The sequence below is a fragment of the Canis lupus genome, chromosome 12 (genome assembly GCF_003254725.2).
Source record: "Canis lupus dingo isolate Sandy chromosome 12, ASM325472v2, whole genome shotgun sequence".
Lineage (NCBI taxonomy): Eukaryota > Metazoa > Chordata > Mammalia > Carnivora > Canidae > Canis > Canis lupus.
Genome location: NC_064254.1, coordinates 5,770,794 through 5,794,212, shown reverse-complemented (window position 1 = coordinate 5,794,212; position 23,419 = coordinate 5,770,794). Strand labels below are relative to the sequence as shown.

The 23,419-nt window shown below is 44.0% G+C and overlaps 1 protein-coding gene and 1 long non-coding RNA gene across 3 annotated transcripts; one reads left to right on the top strand and one right to left on the bottom strand.

Annotated features, from left to right (window-relative positions):
- The first annotated feature begins 1,637 nt into the window (after positions 1-1,637).
- LOC112641496 (uncharacterized) lies at positions 1,638-10,924 on the top strand. 2 transcript variants are annotated; one of them, XR_003124665.3, is made up of 3 exons: positions 1,638-2,019; positions 4,224-4,377; positions 9,933-10,924. It is a non-coding gene; the product is annotated as an uncharacterized LOC112641496 (long non-coding RNA). The 2 variants fall into 2 exon arrangements; XR_007401117.1 differs by lacking the exon at positions 9,933-10,924 and adding an exon at positions 5,641-6,663.
- A 4,938-nt stretch (positions 10,925-15,862) lies between these two features.
- Positions 15,863-23,118, bottom strand: SRSF3 (serine and arginine rich splicing factor 3). Its single transcript, XM_025418593.3, has 6 exons — positions 22,959-23,118; positions 21,042-21,249; positions 19,572-19,706; positions 17,348-17,386; positions 17,002-17,088; positions 15,863-16,837 (listed from the first exon to the last, which is right to left on the bottom strand). Exons 2-6 carry the CDS (start codon positions 21,245-21,247, stop codon positions 16,810-16,812), a joined length of 495 nt encoding a protein of 164 aa, XP_025274378.1. The 5' UTR covers positions 21,248-21,249; positions 22,959-23,118; the 3' UTR covers positions 15,863-16,809.
- Positions 23,119-23,419: the final 301 nt, after the last annotated feature.

Here is a 23,419-nt window from a genome sequence, read left to right as displayed (position 1 = left end):
CGAACTTGGCTGTTTATGCACTAAAAAAAGAAATTCCATGGTGACCAGTTGACTCAAGCCAGTTTCCCAAAGTGAGGCGGTAGTTTCAAAGTAATCCCTGATGACACCAGATGCTCCCCACCCAGTCCTTAATAAAGAGGAGAGAAAACAAGGGCCAACTTGAACAAGACTAAGCGTGAGTCAGTACTCTAAGGTGCCTGGAGGGGGCAGTGTCAGAGCTGAGGTTTGATCTGGAAGGTGTTGGCCTAACCGTCGCCTCCAGGCAGGCTTGACCCTGAAAACTCCCCTTCCCCAGAGACAGGCACTTGCAACCACTTTCTAACGAGGCCCATTCCACCATGAGAAAGGTCGTGTCTGGGGGGCTGGGATGGGCGGAGGACAGGGGCCCGACCTTACGAGGGGCAGGTAGGGGCCGGGCCCTACAAGGGCCTTCTTGATGAGCATGCTCTCGGGTTTTCTCCACAACCAAAAGACACACGCTCAACGCGTACGGGGGCCTTCTACGTGCATCACACCCACGGCTCTCTTAATCCTCACACCCGGCCAGGAAGGCAGGACAGACTGTCTCTGTGCAAGAGGCTGGGCTCTCTTGGGGAACTGGAAAAGAGCTGGGCTACGCAGCCGGGGTGGCGCAGCGGCTTAGCGCCGCCTTCAGCCCGGGGTGTGATCCTGGGGTCCCGGGATCGAGCCCCGGGTCGGGCTCCCTGCGTGGAGCCTGCTTCTCCCTCTGCCTGTGTCTGCTTGCCTTTCTCTGGGTCTCTCATATGAATTAAAAAAAAAAAAAAAAAAGCTGGGCTGGTTGGAACGTGATCCTGCTGGGCCCAGAGTCCCCCCCGGAGTCCCTGGCTGCGGCAGCCCCTCCGGCCCGCTGGTGGCTCTCGCCACCTCCCCCCTGCAGCACCACGGGCCTGCTCCACGCCCACGCCTCCATTAGCCGGTCGCTACTATCTCCGTGAACTTTGCACTCTCCCCTTCTCCATCCAGGAGCAGGGCTCTCCGATAAGGAGGACATCGCCCAGGTTTTATGGCTTCCTCCCCGCCTGGCTGGCGACACCTGAGCTGCTGCTTCCCCCTTCCCGCACCTTCGCTCACGTCCACCAAGTCTCCTGTCACCCTCACGCGCACAACACGCATCCGCATCCAGACCTTCCCACGTAGACGCGCGCGCAGTCACCCCCTCGGCGGTGGTTAGTGATTTACTTTCTAGAAAGTCAGTTCATGTGTGACAATGAGCCACTCTCGAAGGACCTCGGTGGACCCTCCTTGGGTCCGCGGGCAGACGCGGGCGTCCTCAGCGGGGAGTCGGGACCCCGCTTTCTTCCCCCATGCTGCCACCTGGCGGCCTGATCCCGGAACCGCAGGCTCCGCGCGGAGGCTGGGGTGGGGAGGGAGCCCCCAGCTCTCCCTATAGGTAGGTGCCCGCAGCCAGGTGGGCTCTGTTTTTTCTTTTTAAAAGATTTTATTTATTTATTCATGAGAGACAGAGAGAAGCAGATACACGGGCAGAGGGAGAAGCAGGCCCCACGTAGGGAGCCCGATGTGGGACTCGATCCCGGGATCCCAGGATCACACCCTGAGCCAAAGGCGTCCCTTAAAAAAATTTTTTTTTTTTTTTATTCATGAGAGACAGAGAGAGGCAGAGCCACAGGCAGAGAGGGAGCCAGGTGGGCTCTTAAGGGAGGTCTCCATCCAACTGTCCCCCGACTACAGATGGGCAAGCTGAGCGGTGAAACCTGCCTCTTCCTTCGCCTGATGCTCACAGGCACACTCCGTTGGCACAGGAGACAGGTAGGTGTGCAGCAGGACCCTATGGCAGCAGAGACTACAGTCGTCAGACAATCAGGGGATTGTTGGCTTAGATCCACGTCTTCCTGACATCCTCAGAACCATCCTAACAGTGAATCTGGATCTGGCTAAACCTCGGTGAGGAAGGTGAGATGGCAGGTGACCATGTGACCTCTGACACTAACGTGCTGCTCTTCACTCCTTCCGTGGGGTTGTGGACGTTCTGCCTCAGAGGTAGGTGTGACTGACTCTCCCTTTGACACTCTTCCAGGCCTCTGCCTGTGTGAGGCAGCCCAGGAGGTGTCCCCACCTTACCTCCTTGAGCCCAGAGCTGACATGTTTCGGGCAAAGTGATTTCATTAGGTTTCTTAGTTCTACTCAGTTTGATTTTTGGCCCTTTGGTGCAGTGGGATGAGTTAACTATTCCCTAGGCTATGCCACACAGTCAACATTGGTCCTGGCTAGTCCCCTGGTTTTATGTGTTCCCCTGTACCCTGTGGGTCCCTCCCAGTCCCCTGCCCCATAGGCAGTCATTCTAGTATCTTTCTAGGTGTATGTGTTCTAGAATGCAGGGTTCTGTAGCCATTACCACTGAGCACTGCATAGTGCCGTATTCTTTTACTACCATTTGAGACATGTGTTATTTCATGTGTCCTGGGACAGGGTTAATGGACACATGGTGTGGGAGGGTGGTGGCACCTTAAGAGTTCATTGAGACTCTGCATTAATGATAGTGGAAGTGAATGCACTTTCTGAGTTGTGTTTCCTAAAACAGAACGTCAGGACTGTGAGCCATAGGCCCCCTGATTAGGCATGGCTGTCAGGAGGCCTGGGGCCTCACTCGCGTCTGCCAGACCTACCAGACTTTTGGCAGGTTTTTCACTCTCTGACCCCTGGGTTCCACATTGAATAAACAGGGTAACCTAGGGCTCTTCTAATGTTCCATCTACCTTAAATAGTCTTTGAAAGCTATTGTCCAGGGGTGCCTGGGTGGCTCAGTTGGTTAAACATCTGTCTTTGGCTTAGATCATGATCTCAGGGTCCTGGGATCAAGCCCCGCATCGGGCTTCCTGCTCGGTGGGGAGTCTGCTTCTCCCTCTCCCTCTGCCCCTCCCCACCCAACTTGTGCTCACGCACTCCTCTCAAATAATTTTTAAAAAGAAGAGGAAACAAAAGCTGTTGTCCAGGATTCACCAGCCATAGAATGTATTTATCAAAGATCCCTACTGAGGGGCAGCCCAGGTAGGTCAGAGGTTTAGTGCTGCCTTCAGCCCAGGGCCTGATCCTGGAGACTAGGGATCAAGCCCCACATCGGGCTCCCTGCACGGAGCCTGCTTCTCCCTCTGCCTGTGTCTCTGCCTCTGTCTCTGTGTCTCTTATGAATAAATAAAATCTTAAAAAAAAAAAAAAGATCCCTACTGAACACCTACACTTCTGCAGCCAGAGTATCTATGTTCCAATTCCAGCTTCCTTACTTGCTATGCAACATTGGGCAAATTACTTTTCGTTCCTAAACTGGAGGTAGTAATAGCATCTCCTCTCTGAGATTTGCTGTGAAGATTCAGTGAGTTTAATACAGGTGAACAGTGCCTGGCACCTACTAAGCGTTCAGCAAATTATTGCTCTTTTTATTTAAACCCTATAATAACCCTATGAAGTGGTATAATTAGTTCCATTTTACAGATGACAAGACCAAGGTTCAAGGAGCAAAGTAATTTGCCCAGGCTTGCATAATAGTATTGCCAGGAGCCAAACTGAGATCTCCAGACTCTGAATGCTGTGCCCTTCCCACCACAGGCAGCCGCAGGTCGTCAATCCCCAATGTGCAAACTGAGGGTGTTATGTAAAACTTTCTTGCTACTGACCTGAGTGATGCGAGGTGACCTAGGGGCCACTGTGGAGACAACTGCTGGCCCTGGTGGTCTTCGGCCTTCATCGGCATCCTTCTCCGACACCGTGACCCTCTCTGAGTAAGAACATGCTTCCCTCTGGGGTTTTCAGGGGCATTCACATTAGCCAAGAGGCCTCTGAGCCCCCCTGAATCCCAATATCAGGCCTGCTTCCCCCGTTGGCTGAAATGTGCTGGAAGAGCACAGGTCTGAGGAGTCAGGCCCTGGGTTCTAGTTCTGGCTGTGCCATTTCCTCTAGGCTAAATTGTATCCCTTTTCTGAGCTTGCACTTCCATGGATCTGTACAATGGGTACAGTAAATCTTAACAAGGTTGTATGAGGACTAAGTTTTAAGAGACTCTTCAATCTTGACCAAATACTAACAGTTGCTTTATCCTCATAGAACAAAATCCTTGTTATAGCCTGATGTGGCCTTGGTTGAATTGTCACCCACTATATGCATTTAACATTTTTCTTCCCCCTCCAGGAAGATGACTGCCTTGACCTGCCATCCTTACAAAGAAACCACCTTATTCTTTTTTTTTGGAGTTCCCAGATCCTAGGATGTGAATGCTGGACAGGACCTTGTGGGCTGCCTGCTGGTCCTATTGTGGCAACCCATCAAGCACCACCTCTGCCTGAAGCAGTGGATGAGGCTGAGTCAGAGCTCAGATGAACAACAGTGTGGTCCTTCTGCTCCCAGGTAGGCATCAAGGGGGCGCAGGCCACCACGTGAGGTAAATGCTGCCTCTAGCCCAACTGCCCTCTCCTACAGATGGGCAAACCGAGTATATAAAGGGCTCTTGTCATCCTTCACCTGACCCTCAGGGCTCCTCAATCTGATTCGGATCAGCGTAAGGGCAGGGCCTATGGCACAGGTGATAACATAGAATCATCACGCAATTGGGGTTCATGGGGTGATGTCTTTATCTTTTTGGCATTCTTGAGCATTATGATAGTGGGCTTCAGGAACCAATATGCCCGCATTCCACTTGACCTCCACCTCAATGCACAATTTTAACCATTGAAACAATGCATATTTGTTACCTCAGCCATTAAAACAGTGTCTGTTTCCCTTAGCAAACAATGGAAATATTTACTGGGAACCCCAAGACTGCCAACTAGAAAAGAAGGCCAGAAAAAAGCAAACACAGAGTACAGAGCACCCTTTAAAGTGAGAGACAGGGGCACCTGGGTGGCTCAGTGGTTGAGCGTCTTTGGCTCAGGTCATGATCCCGAGGTCCTGGGATGGAGTCCGGCATCAGGCTCCCCCCAGCAAGCCTGCTTCTTTCTCCCTCTGCCTATGTCTCTGCTTCTCTGTGTCTCTCATGAATAAATAAAATCTTTTTAAAAAATAATAAAGTGAGGGAGAAGCTCAGGACAGCACTTTCGTGCTAGCAGGCCTGAGGACAATGCAAAACGTGGGAAAGCAAAATGGAGGCCTAAAAACCCCACGTAATTGGGTTTTAACAACCCACCCATTCCTGGGACTCTAGGGGCCAAGAATCAGGAGTTTGTCTCCAGTGGGGAATGTTAAGTGCCTCAAGTGGTCCCAAGGGAAATGTGTTGTCAAGGACACAGCTCCCCTCACACATGAGAGTTTGGGCACAGGTATCTGAGAGCCACCTCCGAGGCCCCTCCTGGTCCAGACACACAAGTGCTGGGCTTGGACTCAGAAGCCCAGAGTTACAAAAATCAGCTTAACCTTCCTATATCTTCGTGACCTTGGGGAGAGCACTTCCTCTTTCTGGAATTCAGTTTCCTCATTTGCAAAGTGGGGCCATGATTATCACCTCTCTAAACACAAATGAAGAAACTTCCCACTCCAGGCACACAAAATAAAACAGGATTAAAAAAAATTATAAAAACCAGAAGCTTTTGGGTTCACTTTTTTTTGTTGTTTATATGTGTTCTCTAATTTTTCTACCATGGTCATGGGTTACCTTTGAATTAAATGTAATTAAAGAGGACAGAAGAGAGCCGAAGTGAAGGAAAATGCTGAGTTTGGCAACTTTCGGAGCCTCTGCACCAGGCACACTTGATGCTTTACACGTGGTTACCTCAGGTTTGTCTCAACACGCCTGGAATGGAAGCCCTGTGGCTTCCCCTTCTCAGCTGCAAAGACTGGGTTCCCCACGCAGTCAAAGGTTTGGCCGTCATGAGGCCCCGGTGGCGCGCCCCAGGAGTGAGTGTTCAAATGTGCGACAGTATTATCAAGGTCAGACCTCCAGCTCTGGGAAAAGCAGAACCTTCTCCCTCTCCTGCAACATGACCACAGAACCTGTGTGAAAAGCCCTCCCCATCAGAGCGACACTCTGGAAACCCACTTCTGGGGCCCTGCTCCCTGTTAAGACCAGATTAAGTAACAGCCTCATGCTCCATCAAAGGCTTCTGCGTGGGAATTTACTGCTAAAATATTTGCTTCTGCATAAAAACACTGCTTGCATATTGTATTCTCCCTCTCTTCAGGACTAACACTGCATTCTCTGCAGTGCAATAACACTGCATTCACTGCAATAACAAAAATGTTAATTATACTGTGTTAAGAAACATCTCCGGGATCCCTGGGTGGCGCAGCGGTTTGGTGCCTGCCTTTGGCCCAGGGCGTGATCCTGGAGTCCCGGGATCGAGTCCCACATCGGGCTCCCGGTGCATGGAGCCTGCTTCTCCCTCTGCCTGTGTCTCTGCCTCTCTCTCTCTGTGTGTGCTATCATAAATAAATAAATTTTTTAAAAAATGGAAAAAAAAAAAAAAAAGAAACAAACATCTCCTAAGGGGCGCCTGAGTGGCTCAGGCAGTTTAGTGTCCAACTCTTGATTTCAACACAAATCATCTCAGGGTCATGGGACCAAGCCCAGTGTCGTGCCCCGTCTGTGTGGAGTGTGGAGCCTGCTGAAGATTCTCTCCCTCTGCCCCTCCCCTTCCTCTCTCCCTCTCTAAAAAAAATAAAAAGAAACCCTCTCCTTATAATCGTTTAATATGCATGTTTTTCTGGAAAAAAAAAAAAAAAAGAGCAAGTTAAATCTCTAAACGTCCTGCCATTTCTTTTTTTTTTTTTTTTTTTTTTTTTTTCTTTTTCATTTTTTTTCCGTCCTGCCATTTCTAAGCAGACTGCTTCTTTTAAAAGTCAAATACTGAGATCCCCGGTCGTTCGGCGGTTTAGCACCTGCCTTCAGCCCAGGGTGTGATGCTGGAGTCCTGGGATCGAGTCCCACGTCGGGCTCCCTGCATGGAGGCTGCTTCTTCCTCCGTCTGTGTCTGTGCCTCTCATAAATAAAATCTTAAAAAATAAATAAAAGGCAAATACTGATAAATGGTGTTTTTGAAACCCCAAAAGGCTGCCCACCTGTTCTCCCGAGCTTCCGAGCCACCACCTGTTGCCAGGGTGTCTGCGCCCTGGTAACACAGTGCCCCACCCTTCACGCTGCCCCACCCTGATACTGAAACCAAGGCTGATGGGGCCGTGCCCTGAGCCGCCCAGAGGAACAGAGCCAACAAGGCCTCTGTGGCCCGAAAAACCCTCCTTCAAAGAGCTGGCACCATTCTCACACAGGTGTCTGCCTGTTGCTCCAGACTTCCAATCTGGGGGTGCCTGGCTGACCCAGTTAGAATGGGTGCTCTTGATCATGGAGTTGTGGTTGGAACCCCATGTTGGGTTTAGAGTACTAAATATAAGCTTGGAAAAAAAGGAAAAAAAAAAAAAAAAAAAAAAAAAAAAGAGTTCCAATCTGGCCACAGCAAGGGAAGTGATACAAAAGAACAGAGGAGCAGAGGACAGCCGTGGGGCCGGCAGGGGCACAAACCACGGCTGAATCAGATCTGCAGGGACTCCTGGAGCCGCATACTGTTTGCTCTCCGTCTGAGGCTTATCTGCCAGGGAGATGGGCGAGCGGCCAGAGCCCTCTTGGGGCAGGAGTTCAACAGCCAGGCTGCGGCACCCTGCCACACAAGACGTCATGACTGGTCACTCTGAGGAGCCCTGGGCCACGTGTCAGGAGGCTGAGTGCAGGAGATGGCTCCAGCTGAGCTCCGTGAATCGGAGTGACCAGTGCTCCCCCAAACCTTCACTTGGGGCTCTTCATCTGCAGAGTCAGGCTGTGGGCGCACAAGGAAGCCTCAGCTGTGCTGCAGGAGTCGCGGACGTGTGCTTAAAATATATACATGTTAAACAACTTACTTTTTTAAACATAATAACCCATTCAATCATATGCGTATTAAATCTGGGTTCTTAGGTTATGTTAGTGTAGACCTTCCTATCCTGTCACTTCTGGAACTGCAACATGAGGCATTAAAGAATGTAACCATTTGCATTTACTTCTCTACAAAGAAAATAAGGGAAAAATTGGGTTGAAGGTCAATCTAAGGCTGCATTTATCAAACATTTTTCCTAACTTTATGAGCTATTATTATCTACTAGAAATTAGCTTTTTTTTTATTCATGAGAGACACACACAGAGGCAGAAGCAGGTTCCCCACGCAGGGAGCCCGATGTGGGACTTGATCCCAGGACCCTGGGGACCAACCACTGAGCCACCCAGGCATCCCTAGAACTTCTTATAGTAATGCCATTTAAATTGTTTTATGTATTTCCTCAGATTTCATCCCCAAAATAGGTTTGGCTAGTTTTCAACTTTGAAAATCACCATCCCCGATAACCTCTAAACTCTCCTCTAGCTGACTTTCCACTAATCTCCCATTCTAACCCTGAACTGATTCATAGGGTCTTAAACTTGCCAATCCACATACAACCTTGAAATTTCCTTTTGCTTTTATGCATGAGGCTTTCTTTATAAGCCAGTTATGTCCAAATCCCACTCTTCAGCACTTAGCTCAAGTACAAACAACCTCATCTACACATTTCACAGGGGTCTTGGACCTAAGCCTGTTTCATCTGCAAAATGAGACAGCAGCACCTCCCTCAAGTGAGGAGGTTTAAGGGAGCTGGTGGTAGGTCTATCTAAAAACACTTAGCAAAATGCTGACACACGAGTTCAAAGATGCTAACTATTCTATAATCTTTATTATGGTCAATATTGTTACAGTTGAAGGGACTTTGGAGTCCATGGAGACCTAATTTGTTTTTTAACAAAGATTTGATTTATTCATGAGAGACAGAGAGGCAGAGACATAGGCAGATGGGGAAGAAGGCTCCCTGTAGGGAGCCCGATGTGGGACTCGATCCTAGGGCCCGGGGATCACGACCTGAGCCAAAGGCAGATGCTCAACCACGGAGCCACCCAGATGTCCCAGTGGAGACCTAATTCTAAGCAGTAAATGTGTGACCTCAGGCAAAGAATTTGACCCAGCACTGCCTCCTAGTGGATTTGGGGGGAATTGATGCTTTTATGCCGGTCACACCAGCCATGGAACATAACCGGCTTTAGAGTACGGGGACAGGCATACTAGATGTCTGGCACACAAAGGATTGCCCATGTCTGTGGGACTGAGCCGACTGCAGGTATGCAGTATTAAAAGTGCTCACATAAGGCCCTTATAGAAAGAATGATTAAATAAAGACATTGTCTAGAAATAACTGAATGCCCTGTGCGTTCAGACTGCTCAATTTTTCTTAAGCCACTTATTCCTTCTATCAAAGGATATGTACTATTTAATACACAGTATTTCAGTGCCAGGAACTGTTTAGAACACATTTCATGTATTAATTCACTTAAAACCTCATAACCCCACGTGACAGGCACTCATTTACTCCCCTCCTCCGGCTCCATGTCTTCTAATAGGGAAGTTATTTTTGACATTATTGTTCAGGCCCAGTGTATCTGTGAGAACACTGTACTTCCTCTTTCTCCAGTTCAGCAGCCTGTTGTCTTGGCACGTTTTTGCTACTTCAACTAAGGTGATTTCCCCCTCTCACCATATTCAAGTTAAGTCTGATCTATTATCACTTCCTGGCTCTAGTTTTTATCCTGGTATCTACATGTCCCTTCATTCTTAATTCTACATGGGCCTTCATTCTTAATTCCTGTAGGACAAGTATGAAATGGCTTCAAGCAGGTTCAAGCATTTGACTTCTTATGGCTTCTAACAGTCATACAGGACACTTTCATACAGAAATAAATATAAAACTGCTTTGCTTTTATTTTTGAATTGGGGGGCACTCTTACCTGCCTGGCACCAAAAGGAATCAATTTCACTTAAAAGCCATTCCTTGAGTATTTACTGCATGCAAGTGTGAGCCTACCACAGTAACACTGCATTACTAGTCTCAAGATATTAACAGGAAGTGTTTTCTGTTGCTAGCCCTGTTTTACAGATGAGAAAATGAAACCTTAGGGATGATGCAGCTCATCTGAAATCACGAGCTAGAGGCAAGGAAACCAGGATTAAGACCCTGGCTACAAGCTTCAAGAACCTTGCAGACCTTAACATCACACTGCTCCCTAAAACTAGCCAGCTGTTGCAGCAGTCCTCATATCCATACTGCCAAAAGGATCCTTGTGACCTCAGGCAAATCCACCTTCTCACTTCTACACAGGACCAGGACTAGGGATGCTAAGACCCCTTCCTGTGAACCAACACCTGGCCCTGCAACCTGAGTTACATCATTCTAGTTCAACTTGCCTAGCCTTCTCTGTACTTCGATTTCCCCCTCAATAAAGCAAGATGATCACATTCCCCCTATAACTAACATTAATCATTTTCTTCCTGTCGACTGCTATCCAATCCAAAAAGTTGACCCTGGTTCAGGAACCAGTCTTGGATGATGCATGTGAAGAGTACGTAAAAAACCTTTCCTTTCATCCACCTACTGAGAATTCATCAAAATCATCTGAGGAAAGGAATGGAGCATTCTTCCAGGTCAATAGACTGCAGCTCCTGGGGGATGAACAGCTTTAATCAGCAAGTCCTGTCAAAACCTAAGTGATCACTCACATATACCTGCTTTGTTTCCCAAGCAACTAACAGGAGTTGCAGGATAAGCTCCTAACTTGAGCCACCTGGTCTTCAAACCAGAAAGGTGCTCTCATGAGCTTACAACAGCCTTGTCTAGCCACAGAATTCTACAGAGCTCCCTGTAAGACCCCATTAAAAAAAAAAAAAAAAAGGAATTGTGTGTGCATTTTACTCTATTAACAGCTCGCTAAAACCCCCGCAAAGTTTACTGGTTCTTGTCTAAAATGCCATACTCACCAATGTTGCTCACATTCCTGTGTTAAAATTAGAGATATTAAGACCAGGAGACTGGAGTAGCCAAAGCATGTTCACAAGGTTAATCATAAACACAGATACAGAATGTCAACCCATCCACAATAGCACAGCTTTGTCTTCTACTGACAACACTGGCCTTTGCCAAGAAATGTCTTACCTTACTGCTGGTGGTACCTGCCTAGATGACAGCATGTACTGTTTTGTATATAGACCTCCAGGTGTGGAAAAATGAAAAAATGGGACATGTGGTTACCATTTCTAGCAAATACTTGCTCATCACACATACCTAATTTTCTAGAAAAACACTTTAACAAATTCCTCTAAAAAGGCTGGAGATTCTAAGTTCAAGCCCCATGTTGGGCAAGGAACCTTTTTTTTTTTTTTTTTAAGATTTTATTTATTCATGAGACACACACATGAGAGGCAGACACACACATGAGAGGCAGACACACAGGCAAAGGGAGATACAGGCTCCCTCCACGGAGCCTGACATGGGACTCAATCCTGGGTCTCCAGATCACAGCACGGCTAAAGGTGGCACTAAACTGCCGAGCCACCCAGGGTTGCCCAGAACCTACTTTAAAAACGAAAATTAAAATTTCTTAACAAAAATTAAAAGGCCCCAAATCCTGATAATCATTTAATGACAATGAAATAGCATCTTGGATGGGGTTGAGAAAGCTGAAGCGTAGTAAACAGAGAACAAGGCTTTTGGAGTCCAGGCTGGCCTGCGTTATGAATACACTACTTGTTTAGTAGGAGGAGTCTGCCCTAACAGTGTTTATTCACCTCTCAAGTGGTTAAACATCACATAAGAAAAAAGGCCCTGCAATGTTTGGCAGACTGGTGCTCAAAGACAAAACTTCCTTTCCTAACCACTCCAACTGTCTTCACTGAAGCTTTCAGCACTCCAAAAGGCAACTTCTGTCAAAGCTTCAGTTCTAGCCTCCAATGATCAGCGTCCATCTACTTCTTACAAAAGAGCAGGCTTCTCCTCCTAAGCTCACTCCTGGGAGCCAGTTTCACATCAGATAGACAGTTCTATACCACTGCCAACTCAAGTCCAAGCAAGACTGCCAAGCCCAGCCAAATTTCTTGTCCCCTTCAAACAGCTAGGAACCCAAGAGCCAGGTGTTAGTGCCATCTGGTACATCCAGCTTCTGGGAGTCCTGCCAGGGCTAATGCCAAACAAGTTATCCCACACCTACTTATTTGGTGTACAACTGAAGTTAAAAAAAAAAAAATCCCAACTGCAACCACTCCCAATTCTTGAGGAATCCTTCATAGCTTTACCTCCAAGCCCTTATAGTGTGGGGACACACTCAACTGCTCTCTCAACTTCTCTAATTACGGTACTTTGTAAAATTTTATGAAGGGCACTTATGTGGCTCAGGGTTGAGTGACAGATTTCAGCTGGAGTCCGCATCTTGGGGTCGGGCTCTGTGCTATGTGGAATCTACTTGAGATTCCCCCTCTGCCCCTATTAGCTTGGTCTAAAGCATAAATAATTTTTGAGTGAGCACACAGCTGGGGGCGGGCGGGAGGTAGAGGGAGAAGCAGATCCCAGCTGAGCAGGGAGCCTGCGGTGGGGCTGGATCCCAGGACCTGGAGATAACTTGGCCAGAGGCAGGTCCAAGAATCTTTCTGATGGGATGTAAAGCCCTCCATCTAACACCACTTAAATAACCCTAACCTAAAATGGATGGAACACGAAGAAAGTAGTGAGGTTTAGGTTTCAATGTCCTGAACTTGAACTCAAAATATTACATTTTCTAGATACCAAGCTGGTGATGTGCATCCCTGTACCTCATTCCACTAAGTCCGTGTGTCATGAACTACCCATGTGAGAAAGTGACAAATGACAGATCAACATTCCAATTTACTTAAATGCTTATTAATAAAGCCCACTCAGTGAAACTTAATATGGTTTTTAACTTAAACTATATAAAGAAATTCTGGTGGCAGAGAGCCAGTTGGAATAAGAGTTACCAGGTGCTTAAAAGAAATAAGAATTAGTTCTGAAAATTCTTTCAAGAACTTTTAAAACTGTTTTTAACTTAGTTTCTTTTATTAATCATTTCCATTCCCTTTTTCAAATGATCAATACAGGGCAGCCCTGGTGGCGCAGCGGTTTAGCGCCTGCCTTTGGCCCAGGGCGCGATCCTGGAGACCCTGGATCGAGTCCCGCGTCAGGCTCTCTGCATGGAGCCTGCTTCTCCCTCTGCCTGTCTCTGCCTCTCTCTCTCTCTGTGTCTCTCTGAATAAATAAAATCTAAAAAAGAAAACCCCCCAAAAAAAAAAAAAATCAAATGATCAATACAAATAGTTAACACCCAAAAAAAGGGTAGCATTAAACAACTTTCCCCTTTGGCTTTGCAGTTTTGGGGCAGGTTCAGTAAAAACCACCCCCTAAAGGATCCTAACTTGCCCCATATGAAATGTGAATGAGATACATAACGAAAAAACAAAGGTGCCATTTACAAGTGAATAGAACTTTTAAAGCAGGGAAAATCAGGTGCACCTGGCTGGCTCAGTGGGTAGAGCATGCCAGTGGACTCCAGGCTGAGAGGCCTCATGTTGGGTGTAGAGAGTACTTAAAAAATAGAAAGCAGGGAATGTCACATACAGAAGATTTTTCTGGAAAGCTCAACTTTTGCTCTGTAAATAAATATTCTCCATATCCGGCCCTCTCAAAATGACTAGGAAAGTAACAATGTTTCCAGAAAGTTTCACTTCAAGACTAAATACATACCTGTTAACTACTCAATGTTTAGTTTTTCTTCTATTTTCTGTGACCTACATAAAATTCTAGTGCTACATACATGTATTTCATGTTATTCTGGGAAATGTTTTGGCTGTTGTCATGTGTTCTAAATAACCTGAAGGAAATAGAATACTAAATGAATCTTGATATTATCCTGATTTTCTGCAATCCCAATAAAGCAAAAAACGAAAATCAACCAGTTATATTAGGTTTATCAAAAGAAATTTTCAATTATCTCCTCAGAACCTCACAAGTGTGCTGCATAGCTGAATTCCTTTGAATTATTCCAAAGAATCTTTAGTATAAGATGAAGAGCATTTGTGTGGGCATAGAAAACTGATTAACACTACCAGATTTTGATAGAAATATACTCCAACCCAGTTTTTCTTCAGCTACTTTAATTATAAAAATCTTCCATGTTCTCAAGAAAAAAAACCCAGAAGGCAACAGTCTAGTACAAAAATACATAACTGGAAGACATTACCATCAACTAGATCTGACAACTAAATCATGTTCAAGACTGAAAATAAAAGCAAATTAAAACAAAGTACTAAACCAGTGGTCTTATTTAATCAGGGATGTTTATCACCTAGAACTCTTCCAAAGAACTTTATAGAACAGTGCTTGTTAACTTTTTAAGGTACACAGGCCTGGAATCAGGCTGTGTATATTTTGAAAAACTTCTATGATCAATACCATTCCTGATAAAGAAGCACTGTACTAATATGAACCATATTAACTCTATAATAAGGATTCAGGACTTCCCATCCAGATATGGCTGAGTCTAAAAGGGGAGATGCTATCTACTGAACTGTGAAAGTATATAAACAGTAGATAATTTTCCCTAATTTATCTTAACCTTTCTGCTTAAGACACGAAGGTCAGAAGTAACCCACAATGAAGTGAGAACCAGAGAATTACTCTGGAAAAGCACAGAAACTGTAATCCGGTTTTCTTAAAATTATCAGCCAGCGTTAATAGTGATCTCTAAGTGAACACCTACCTGTAGTCACTACACTACAGGTTTTTGACTGACCTTTCAGTATTCTTCTCAACTCAGAGATCCAGGGACAGGTGGCTAATGAAACAAATTTAGAAACTGCAGTAGCCACAACTTTTAATAGCCACAAACTAAATGTGCAGTGCAAGATTTTAATAGTTTCTAGCCTTTTTTTTTTTTTTTACAAGTCATAAAAATCTGCTAGGGCTTCTGGTTACTAAAGTGATTATAAATTTGGCATGTAATTCAGAATAACTCCCTGAGGTCAACTTTATCTTAAATTCTACATAAAGCCACATTATACCCATAACCTACTAATCTTTTCACAGAAACCCTTTCAACTTAAAGACTCTGCAAGTTGTATACTGGCAGAAACACTCATATGAATGTCCATTTATAAGAACAGTAGGATTATGGATATAGCATATTACTTCCATGACCTCTTTAGCCTTGTTCTGAACAATAGTTTTAGGCTATGAGAGACCACCAAAAAGCAAAAAGGCCCAAAAAGCCAGAGCTCCCAGGACATCAACAGTCTTTAAAAAATGTCTTCTCGAAGGCTCACTCATATTGAACCTGATAATTCTACTTTGTGACACCAATGACTCTCCTTTGTTGGTATCTGCATGAAAGGTTAAGAAGGACCACTGGAAATAATTTCTTTAGAACCTACACCTTAGAAATCTTTAGACTGAACTCAATGCAATGACTCATCTTTCATATTAAAGAAACTTAGTACACCATAATCCAAAACTACCTTTAAGTAGCAACATTTAAGGAAACTAAGCCACAAGACTGTTGCATTATGATTTAATCTAATTGCACAAGAATTTGAAATTACAACTCCTCTGGATTTCTAAGAGGAAGGTTATGCATGCCTCCATGTTCAATTCTGCACTGTTACATTTGAACCATATAGTGAATTTTACATCATGATGGATCAATTTAGAATTCCCATGCAACACCTCAAATTATATAAAATGGAAGCAATTTTTAAAGCTTTGTGGAAAAGTCTCATGCTAATGATAAAAGTTTTTAATGGGTCACTTTCAGTTATAATGTACCAGGGTTGCTCTACTTTAAAAATGTTGGTCACAGAGTATCATGGTCTTTGAACTGGCTCCTACTCCTAAAATATGGTTAAGTATGAATAGTCACTTAGGTGACAACCAAAAATTCCCTTCAGCCTCAATTGTTTCTTCTAAGATCTGTGTAACCAACTGATTTCCGTGGGACAAGAACTATGGTAATAGTGGGTTTGACTATTACACAATTATGCTAATATTTTATTAATTCAAAAGCACTTTACAAGAAAATATAAGTATGGCTTCCAATAGGAATGTTATACCTGGACTTGATACCAAGCTCACAGATTTTAGTTTTGCAAGGAAAAATAGGCTTTCAGGTTAAACAACAATTTGTAACCAAAACTTTAATCCCAAGGATTTTCACAAACATATTACAAATGACAGCATGAAAAAAATCTTGCACAGTAACTCAAAGTTCAGCTCTACAATGTACCCTTAAACTGGCAGGACACTGGTATCTTGAGTAGTTTCAAATCACCAAATAGAGAATGTTACAAAGAGCTGTGTGTTCACATACAGCAATCACATAAGAAACTTATGACCTAAAAGCAAAGGTAAACTAACTTTCTTGAAACTTCCAATTCTACACCAACTGGACAACGCCTGCCCAGTATGAAAACTAGTTTTTCTTTAAACCTCTAATCTAGCTTAACAGTGCAGCTTAAATTTTTACCTGCTGGCTTGTGCTCATACCAGCTTTTAAAGACTGCTTCTTCAACTCCAGCTGCAGAATATAGCCCAGCTATGTGAGAGACTCTTCTTTCAATTTCTGCCGGCTTTGTTTTCATAATATTAAATGTCAAGCTTTAGCTGGGCAGAGTTAGAGGTTTATTATCAGTCAATGTAAGACTGAACTTCAAAACAAATTCAATTTTGCTTAAGGGAACATTGTAAAGTAACAATTCTTGGTATTACATGCCTCATATGATCCATTCAAATCATAGAGAAATACATCTTTATGTGTCACTGTTCCAAGAGACAAACAAATGTGAACAGCTAAAACATCTTAAAAATGCACCAAGCTTATGAAGTCTCAAACAAAACTTGAATTTTCTGTACATACTCCTGTCAAATGAAGTTATTTCCTGTACACCAATCCTCTTGTAATCTGGTCTTCTACTTCCTTTCATTTGACCTAGATCGGCTAAAAAGAAAAAAAAAAAAAAGGAAAGTTTCATACATAACTCAGTAATACAACTGTATCGGACTTTTGTTTTTGAAAAATAATAAAAATAATCAAAATGGTTTAAGATAACCAATTCCTGTTTTTAATAGTTTATAAACAGTCTAAGTCATTAAAGGTCTTACCTACGAGACCTAGAGAAGGATCGGGACGGCTTGTGATTTCTCTCCCGGGACAGTGATCTCTCTCTCCTCCTATCTCTAGAAAGGGACCTAAAACCAGAAGAAAAATAGGACCCACTTAGAATTATACACAACAAACCTCTCTTAAGAACTCTTCAAAAACTAAAAGTTGGCTCATTCCTACAACACTGGCTCACTCTGTAGACCACTTGATTCATTACTAAAGCTAAAGTTTTTTTTTTTTTTTTTTTTTTACCACTAACCATGCCATTTAGAAAACAGTTTAAGAACAGGAAATGCTGTCACTTCTGAGAACACGGCCAAAAAAAAAAAAAAAAGAGCTATTTACCTGCTCCGGCTGCGGGAGAAGCTTCTCCGTCTTGGAGATCTAAAAGCAGAAACAGGAAAATTAGGCTAATTGTCAATTAGTATTTATGGCGTGAGGCATTTCCCAACTTTTCAATCTCACTGTTGGGCCCAGTGAACGTGCCGAAGAACTGGCACCCATCGTCCAAAAAAACAAAATAAAACAAAACCAAATTAAAAAAAAAAACAGGAAAAAAAACAGAAAAGAAAAAAGGCACAGAAGGATTAAGGAACCAAAAGCTCAAGTGAAAAGCAGGTATTCCAACCATGGACTCACTTTAACAAAGAATGCTTCACAGCAGATCTGTCCAATGCAAAACTTCATGTCAAACTAACTTCACTACCCAAACACCACGCCAAAATATAGTCCCACAAGTAGTTCCAAAAACAGTACCATAAACCAGTATTTGGAACCCATGCAAACCTATAAGTCCATGACAAGACTTAGGTACCAGGTGGATAGTGTAATTTTGTGAAAACGCGCTAGGTGTAAATACTGATGCCATTAAGTGCTACATTAGAACTGCATTTGTGATCGTCACATTTAAGAGTGTGTTTAGGTTCATAAAAATTACCTTAGCTTGGCCCACTTTACCCCCAAAATTTAAATTTTGAAAACTGTTAGTAAAACCATTTAAAGGTGATAGGATTCAACAAATTTTTGCTAGAAAGGAAAGCTAAATCTGTTAGAGTTATTAAAATTTTTAGTTTGGCATCTCACACATGCAAATAAGTTTCACTTGAAGGTCTAGTTACATTATGAGTTCCCTATCACCCTTAAAAGTTTTATTCAAGCAATATATATGTACGTTACCATTCAATTATGCACAGCCAGCCTTTGATCCAGAAAAAAGAATTACTTTAAGCCGCTTACTCCTTATTTTAACCAGCAGTAAACTGTATAAGCAGGAAAAACTTACTAGTTTTGGGTTTCAACAAGCTAGAAATGGTGAGGTGAGGCTGCCGGACTGACGGCCAGGAAGAATTTGCTGAAAAGGTTTTGCCAGATGTTGCGTTGGATTTAGTTGGTTGGCGAAGGGGGTGTTGTGGATTTTTCCTGCTTTTTTGTTAGCCGAAGGCTGCTGCTGTAGTTGTTGTGAAGACATTTGGTAAATAAACAGCTGAGCTGATTGGCCAGGAATGTGTGGGCGGTCGAGGTGGCTGCTGCCGATTTGGTTAAGGTTGGAGAGAAGGCTGAGAGAAAACAGCATGCTCGGGAACCAAAGGGCGGTGCAACCTGACGACTGGCCATGCCTGGGTCATGTGAAACGACACCAGCCAAGCTGAATGGGGCGCGCTGGTCACATGACGCTGAAAGGGCTAGTTGACTGGCTAATGCAGACTCAGAGGGTGGTGAGAAGAGACATGATGGTGACTCTGTAACGGGGTTCATTTTTATTAATAGATGGACCAAAAAGCACAAAAAAAAAATGAAAAACAAGCCATCAGTACAACCATCTATTTAGCTAACAAATACTCTTTATTATGATGGGCAACAGTGTGTTGTTTTGTTTTTCAAAATAGCAAAAGGGGCAAGATTTTGAACTCCTATCTCCTAGAAGGACTTCACTCACCTGTAAGAGGTAAAATTCAGTCCTTATAGAAACTATTTTTGGAGGTTTGAGGAGATGTGGAGTTAGCATCCAGACAATACTGCCTGGTCCAAGAATGATGCCATTTTTCAATTACAAAAAAACTGAAATCTCTCCTATTTGGGTTTGAAGAACAGATGACTGGGATTACTTCTGTAGCCCCCTTTATCGGTCAGTGACTTTAGTTTCAGAATGATTTCTACTTTACCAGTTGTAACATTACAACAGCTGCCTGCTTGATAAATACTACAATCGTGCTAATAGTAGAAAACACATTTTTGTGAAGAGCTAGTTGAATGTAATGTTTGTCATTATGGAGTCAAGAAATGGAAAAAGGCCTAATTGAAGTATAAGGGAAGACTTGGAAAGATGCAACTAGAAGATGAACTAGAAGATAGATCCAAGATAGAAGTTACTGACTACCAACATGAACAGTGACCTAAAGACAAAAGCCAACACTCAGCACAACTCACATACCCCAAACTACACCCAGCAAATGTTTCGTAAAAATCTCCAATCTTCCAAGTTTAAAACCCACCAACAAACTTTAAGAGAAATACCTGCTCCCATTAGCTACTCCATTACACCAATACCTCTAAGCACGCTCTCAAGTACCTGCGCCGAGGTGGAGGACTCCTTCTCCGATAATCATCTCGAGGGCGACGACCCCAAGAAGGAGGTGGGCCACGATTTCGACTTCTCTTTTCACCATTCGAGAGTTCCACTCTTACTCGGCAGCCACACAGCGTTCTAAGAATAAAAGAAATATTAAACTTAAAAGAGCCAGACTAAGAGGTGTATTAAAGCAAAGTGTTTCTACTTATAGCTTCTTTGCAAAGTACACTTACGAATGTCTGTAAAATCCTAACAGCAAAACAAGTATTTCTAATAAAGAAAAACTTCTTTACATTTTAATGCTTTGTTAGTCTTAATCAGAATTCAGTGTTGTCAACATTTCAAGTGTGAAAACCCCTGGACTCCAAGAACTAGCTCATCTGTACATCCTGCTGGGACTTCATGATCCCACCACTTTTTTATTAATCTTAAACTGTATTTGCTTGTCTTTCTCCTCTCTCTCTCTCCAAGCAACAGCAGGGAACCAAAGCATTATGGCCATTTTACATCACCATCTCCTTTCAACGGCCACAATAATTGACAGGAAACTACAGCTGAGAATAGTTGGGAAAGTTCTCCCTCACCTCTTCATTGTTACACATCTGTTTAGATAAACCACTATTATTTGGACAGTGATTTGGAAAAAGTGGAGTCCTGGAAAAATGGGTCTCTATGATCTGCCCTGCCTGGATAAATGACCTTTCATACAATTTTAAAGCCAATCCTAAACCCTTTAACTTTTTGGATCTTAAAGATTAAGATCCATCATTTCCCTTGGTCTCATGAAATCCAGTGTTTTTCAAAGACCAGGAAGGAGGGGGATAAGGGCAGCCACCTGGTTCCTCTAAGAGTTACTCATCAGCCAGTAATAGGACACAAAATGAAATAACTACATATTCCACACTTACTAAGTATTTCAAACACATTTATTAAAGAGGTTATAATAAACCCCAATGTAACCATCCACTTACAACCGTCAGTTTGTGGCCATTTTAAAAAAGATTTTATTTATTTATTTATTCATGAGACACAGGCAGAGGGAGAAGCAGGCTCCCTGCAGGGAGCCTGATGTGGGACTTGATCCTGGGTCTCCATTATCAGGCCCTGGGCTGGAGGTGGCGCTAAACCGCTGAGCCACCCAGCTGCCAAGTTTGTGGTCATTATTATTTGAATATCTGATTTCCAATGGTTTCAGAGAAAATTCAAAAGAGGACACCATGTGGAAGGTATAGATTAAAATGCTTTAATCACATTTTGGATACAAAAACCCACCCACCAAGAATTGACCATTAAACCTCACTGGTCACCTGAATAAAACTGTTGTGCTTTTTCGTTACAGCAAAGACTTATGTCTCTAACGACAAACTTCCGACAGGCAAGCACCCATCTAAAAGCCACAAATCCTAAGAACTTTATACATTAAAAACACAAACCACGTTATTTATCAGTATAAATTAGTCATCAAATTACCTTCCATCTAGCTCTCGGACAGCATCCGCTGCATCTCGGGGATCTTCAAATTCAACAAAAGCAAAGCCGGGAGGGTTTCTAGCAACCCACACACTTCGGAGTGGTCCATAATAGCCAAAAGCTCGTTCCAATTCAGTCTTGTTACCATTGTTTCCAAGATTACCTACATAAACCTTGCAGTCCAATGGACAGGAATCACGATGCATTTCTGTAACATAAAAATACCCCAAACATTAATCATTTATGTCAATAATCTACACAGTGAAATACAGATCCTTAAGAAATGATGATGAAACAAGTACTACCCTCAAACCACCCATTTCTCTAATCTACACTGATATCCACCAGGAATCCACCATAAATTACATTAAGGAAAAAAAAATGCCTCCCTGAAAAGCTAAGGGAGGGGAGACACTCTAGGACCATTTACTATGATCTGGGCACTGAACTAGGGACTTTATCTAGTATTACAATTAATCTCAAAAATAAATCACTTAGAAAAGCAGGGTAACTTGCTCAGAAGCAAATCCTGGAGACACAAGAAACAAATGAGAATGCTCAAAACCAGAAAGTAGTTAAGGCAGAGCCGCTTGAGAAGTGGTACTAATAGGTCTCCATAAGCAAAAACTTAACTAGCTTTGCTCAAGCAGGCAAATATTAGTTTTTTTTTTTTAGAAAAATGTACCTCACCGCAGCACTATTCTCAGTAGCCAAATGAAAAACTGGACAAGCAGAATATATTACCCATACAATGGAATATTATTCAGAATAAAGTGCTGATAAATGCTTCAAACAGGAGTACTGAAAACATTCTAGATAAGCACTCATATCAATAATCTACGTATATGAAATATCCGACAGGTAAACCCAAAGACAGAGAATTGGTTCCCAGGGTCCAGGGGAGAGCAGGGGAAATGGGGAACAGCCGCCTAATGGGTACAGGTCTCCACAGGGAGCAACAAAAAATGTTTTGGAACTAGACAGGATGGTTATATAGCACTGGGAATGTACTAAATACCACGGAGTCGCACTCTTTAATAAAGGAAACTCCTGTTCATTTCACGGGGGATGCGGGTGGGGTTCTTAGCGCACGTATTTACTGCACTTCAGGGGCTTAATTCGATAATCTTCAAAAAGTCGGATGATTTAATCAACTTGTAGACCAATTTCAATCCCAAAGAACAGCCAATCCAGTAACCCGGCTTAAGGGCTCCTCATAAACAGCACGTTTTTCTCACTCAGGGCTTACTCAACTAAAATAATCTAGTCTCGACACATCCTATCTGCATGACTCCACCCTATACCCAGAAGTTCTGAGGCCAAATCATCGCGGGAGATAGGTTTTTAAAAAAACTTAGCCGTAAGCAGTTTCAGAGTTAACTACCAACGGGAAGCTGCTACAAGAACAATGCTACTCAAGGAAGATCCTTCGGTTAAAAAAAAAAAAAACCGATGCGTAAAAAATTAAAATAAGATTAAAATACAGACGACTACAAAAACCACGTAATATGAATCGAAAGGTCCGATCTCGATCAATGACTGGAAAAATAATTTCTGAAGCTTTCAAAGAAAACGTGGGAGAGGTGGGGGGAGGGCGGTAAAAAGGCGCCATAAATTGAAAGGCCGCGGCCCGGAGTACAATTCGGTTAGCGGCTCCCCCCCCCACCCCACTCAATTTTCGGGTAATCCCACTTCTCAATTCACCTCCCGCCCCGGAAAAATTATTAACACCTCCACTTCGAGGCCGAGGTACGTTCTCTCATGGGCCAAGGGCCCCCGCCACCGCCCCATGCTGAACGTCACAAAATGGCGGCGGCGTCTCTTTGTCTCAATCTGGCGCCGCCATTGGGCCCGGTCCCACCGCGCAACTCTGAAATGCCATTTCCCCCTACACTCCTTCAGTCGCCAGTCGCTTACCGAGATCTTGGGTTAGAAAGCGGACGCTCAAATCCACACACTCTCGGATGGGGCTTCCCGCTTCCCGCTCCCCTCCCGCCCGGCTCCCGCAGATGCTCTCGCTGACCTGGCGTCCACGAAATGGCGGACCACCGCCTTCTCCTCGCCTGTATTTATACGCTACGCCGAAGTCACATGATTGAATGGGCTCGTCCAATGAGAAGCGGAGGAGATCGTGACGTTGCGGCTACAAACGAAACGAGAATCGCGGTCGCTGGGAGCGCGCTTCGGTGGTGCAGCTCGCGGCGCGGGGACGTACGTCGCGGCGCTCCGGCCTCCGGGCCTGTGGCCCGGGGCTTCCTCGGGTGTCCGTTCACGCGGGGCTGACTTACGAGTTCCCCTCAGTCGCCTCCCCCTCGTCTCTTTCATATTACACTGTCGTCCCTCCCAAGCACGATACAGCCCTTTTGCTCCAAATGAGG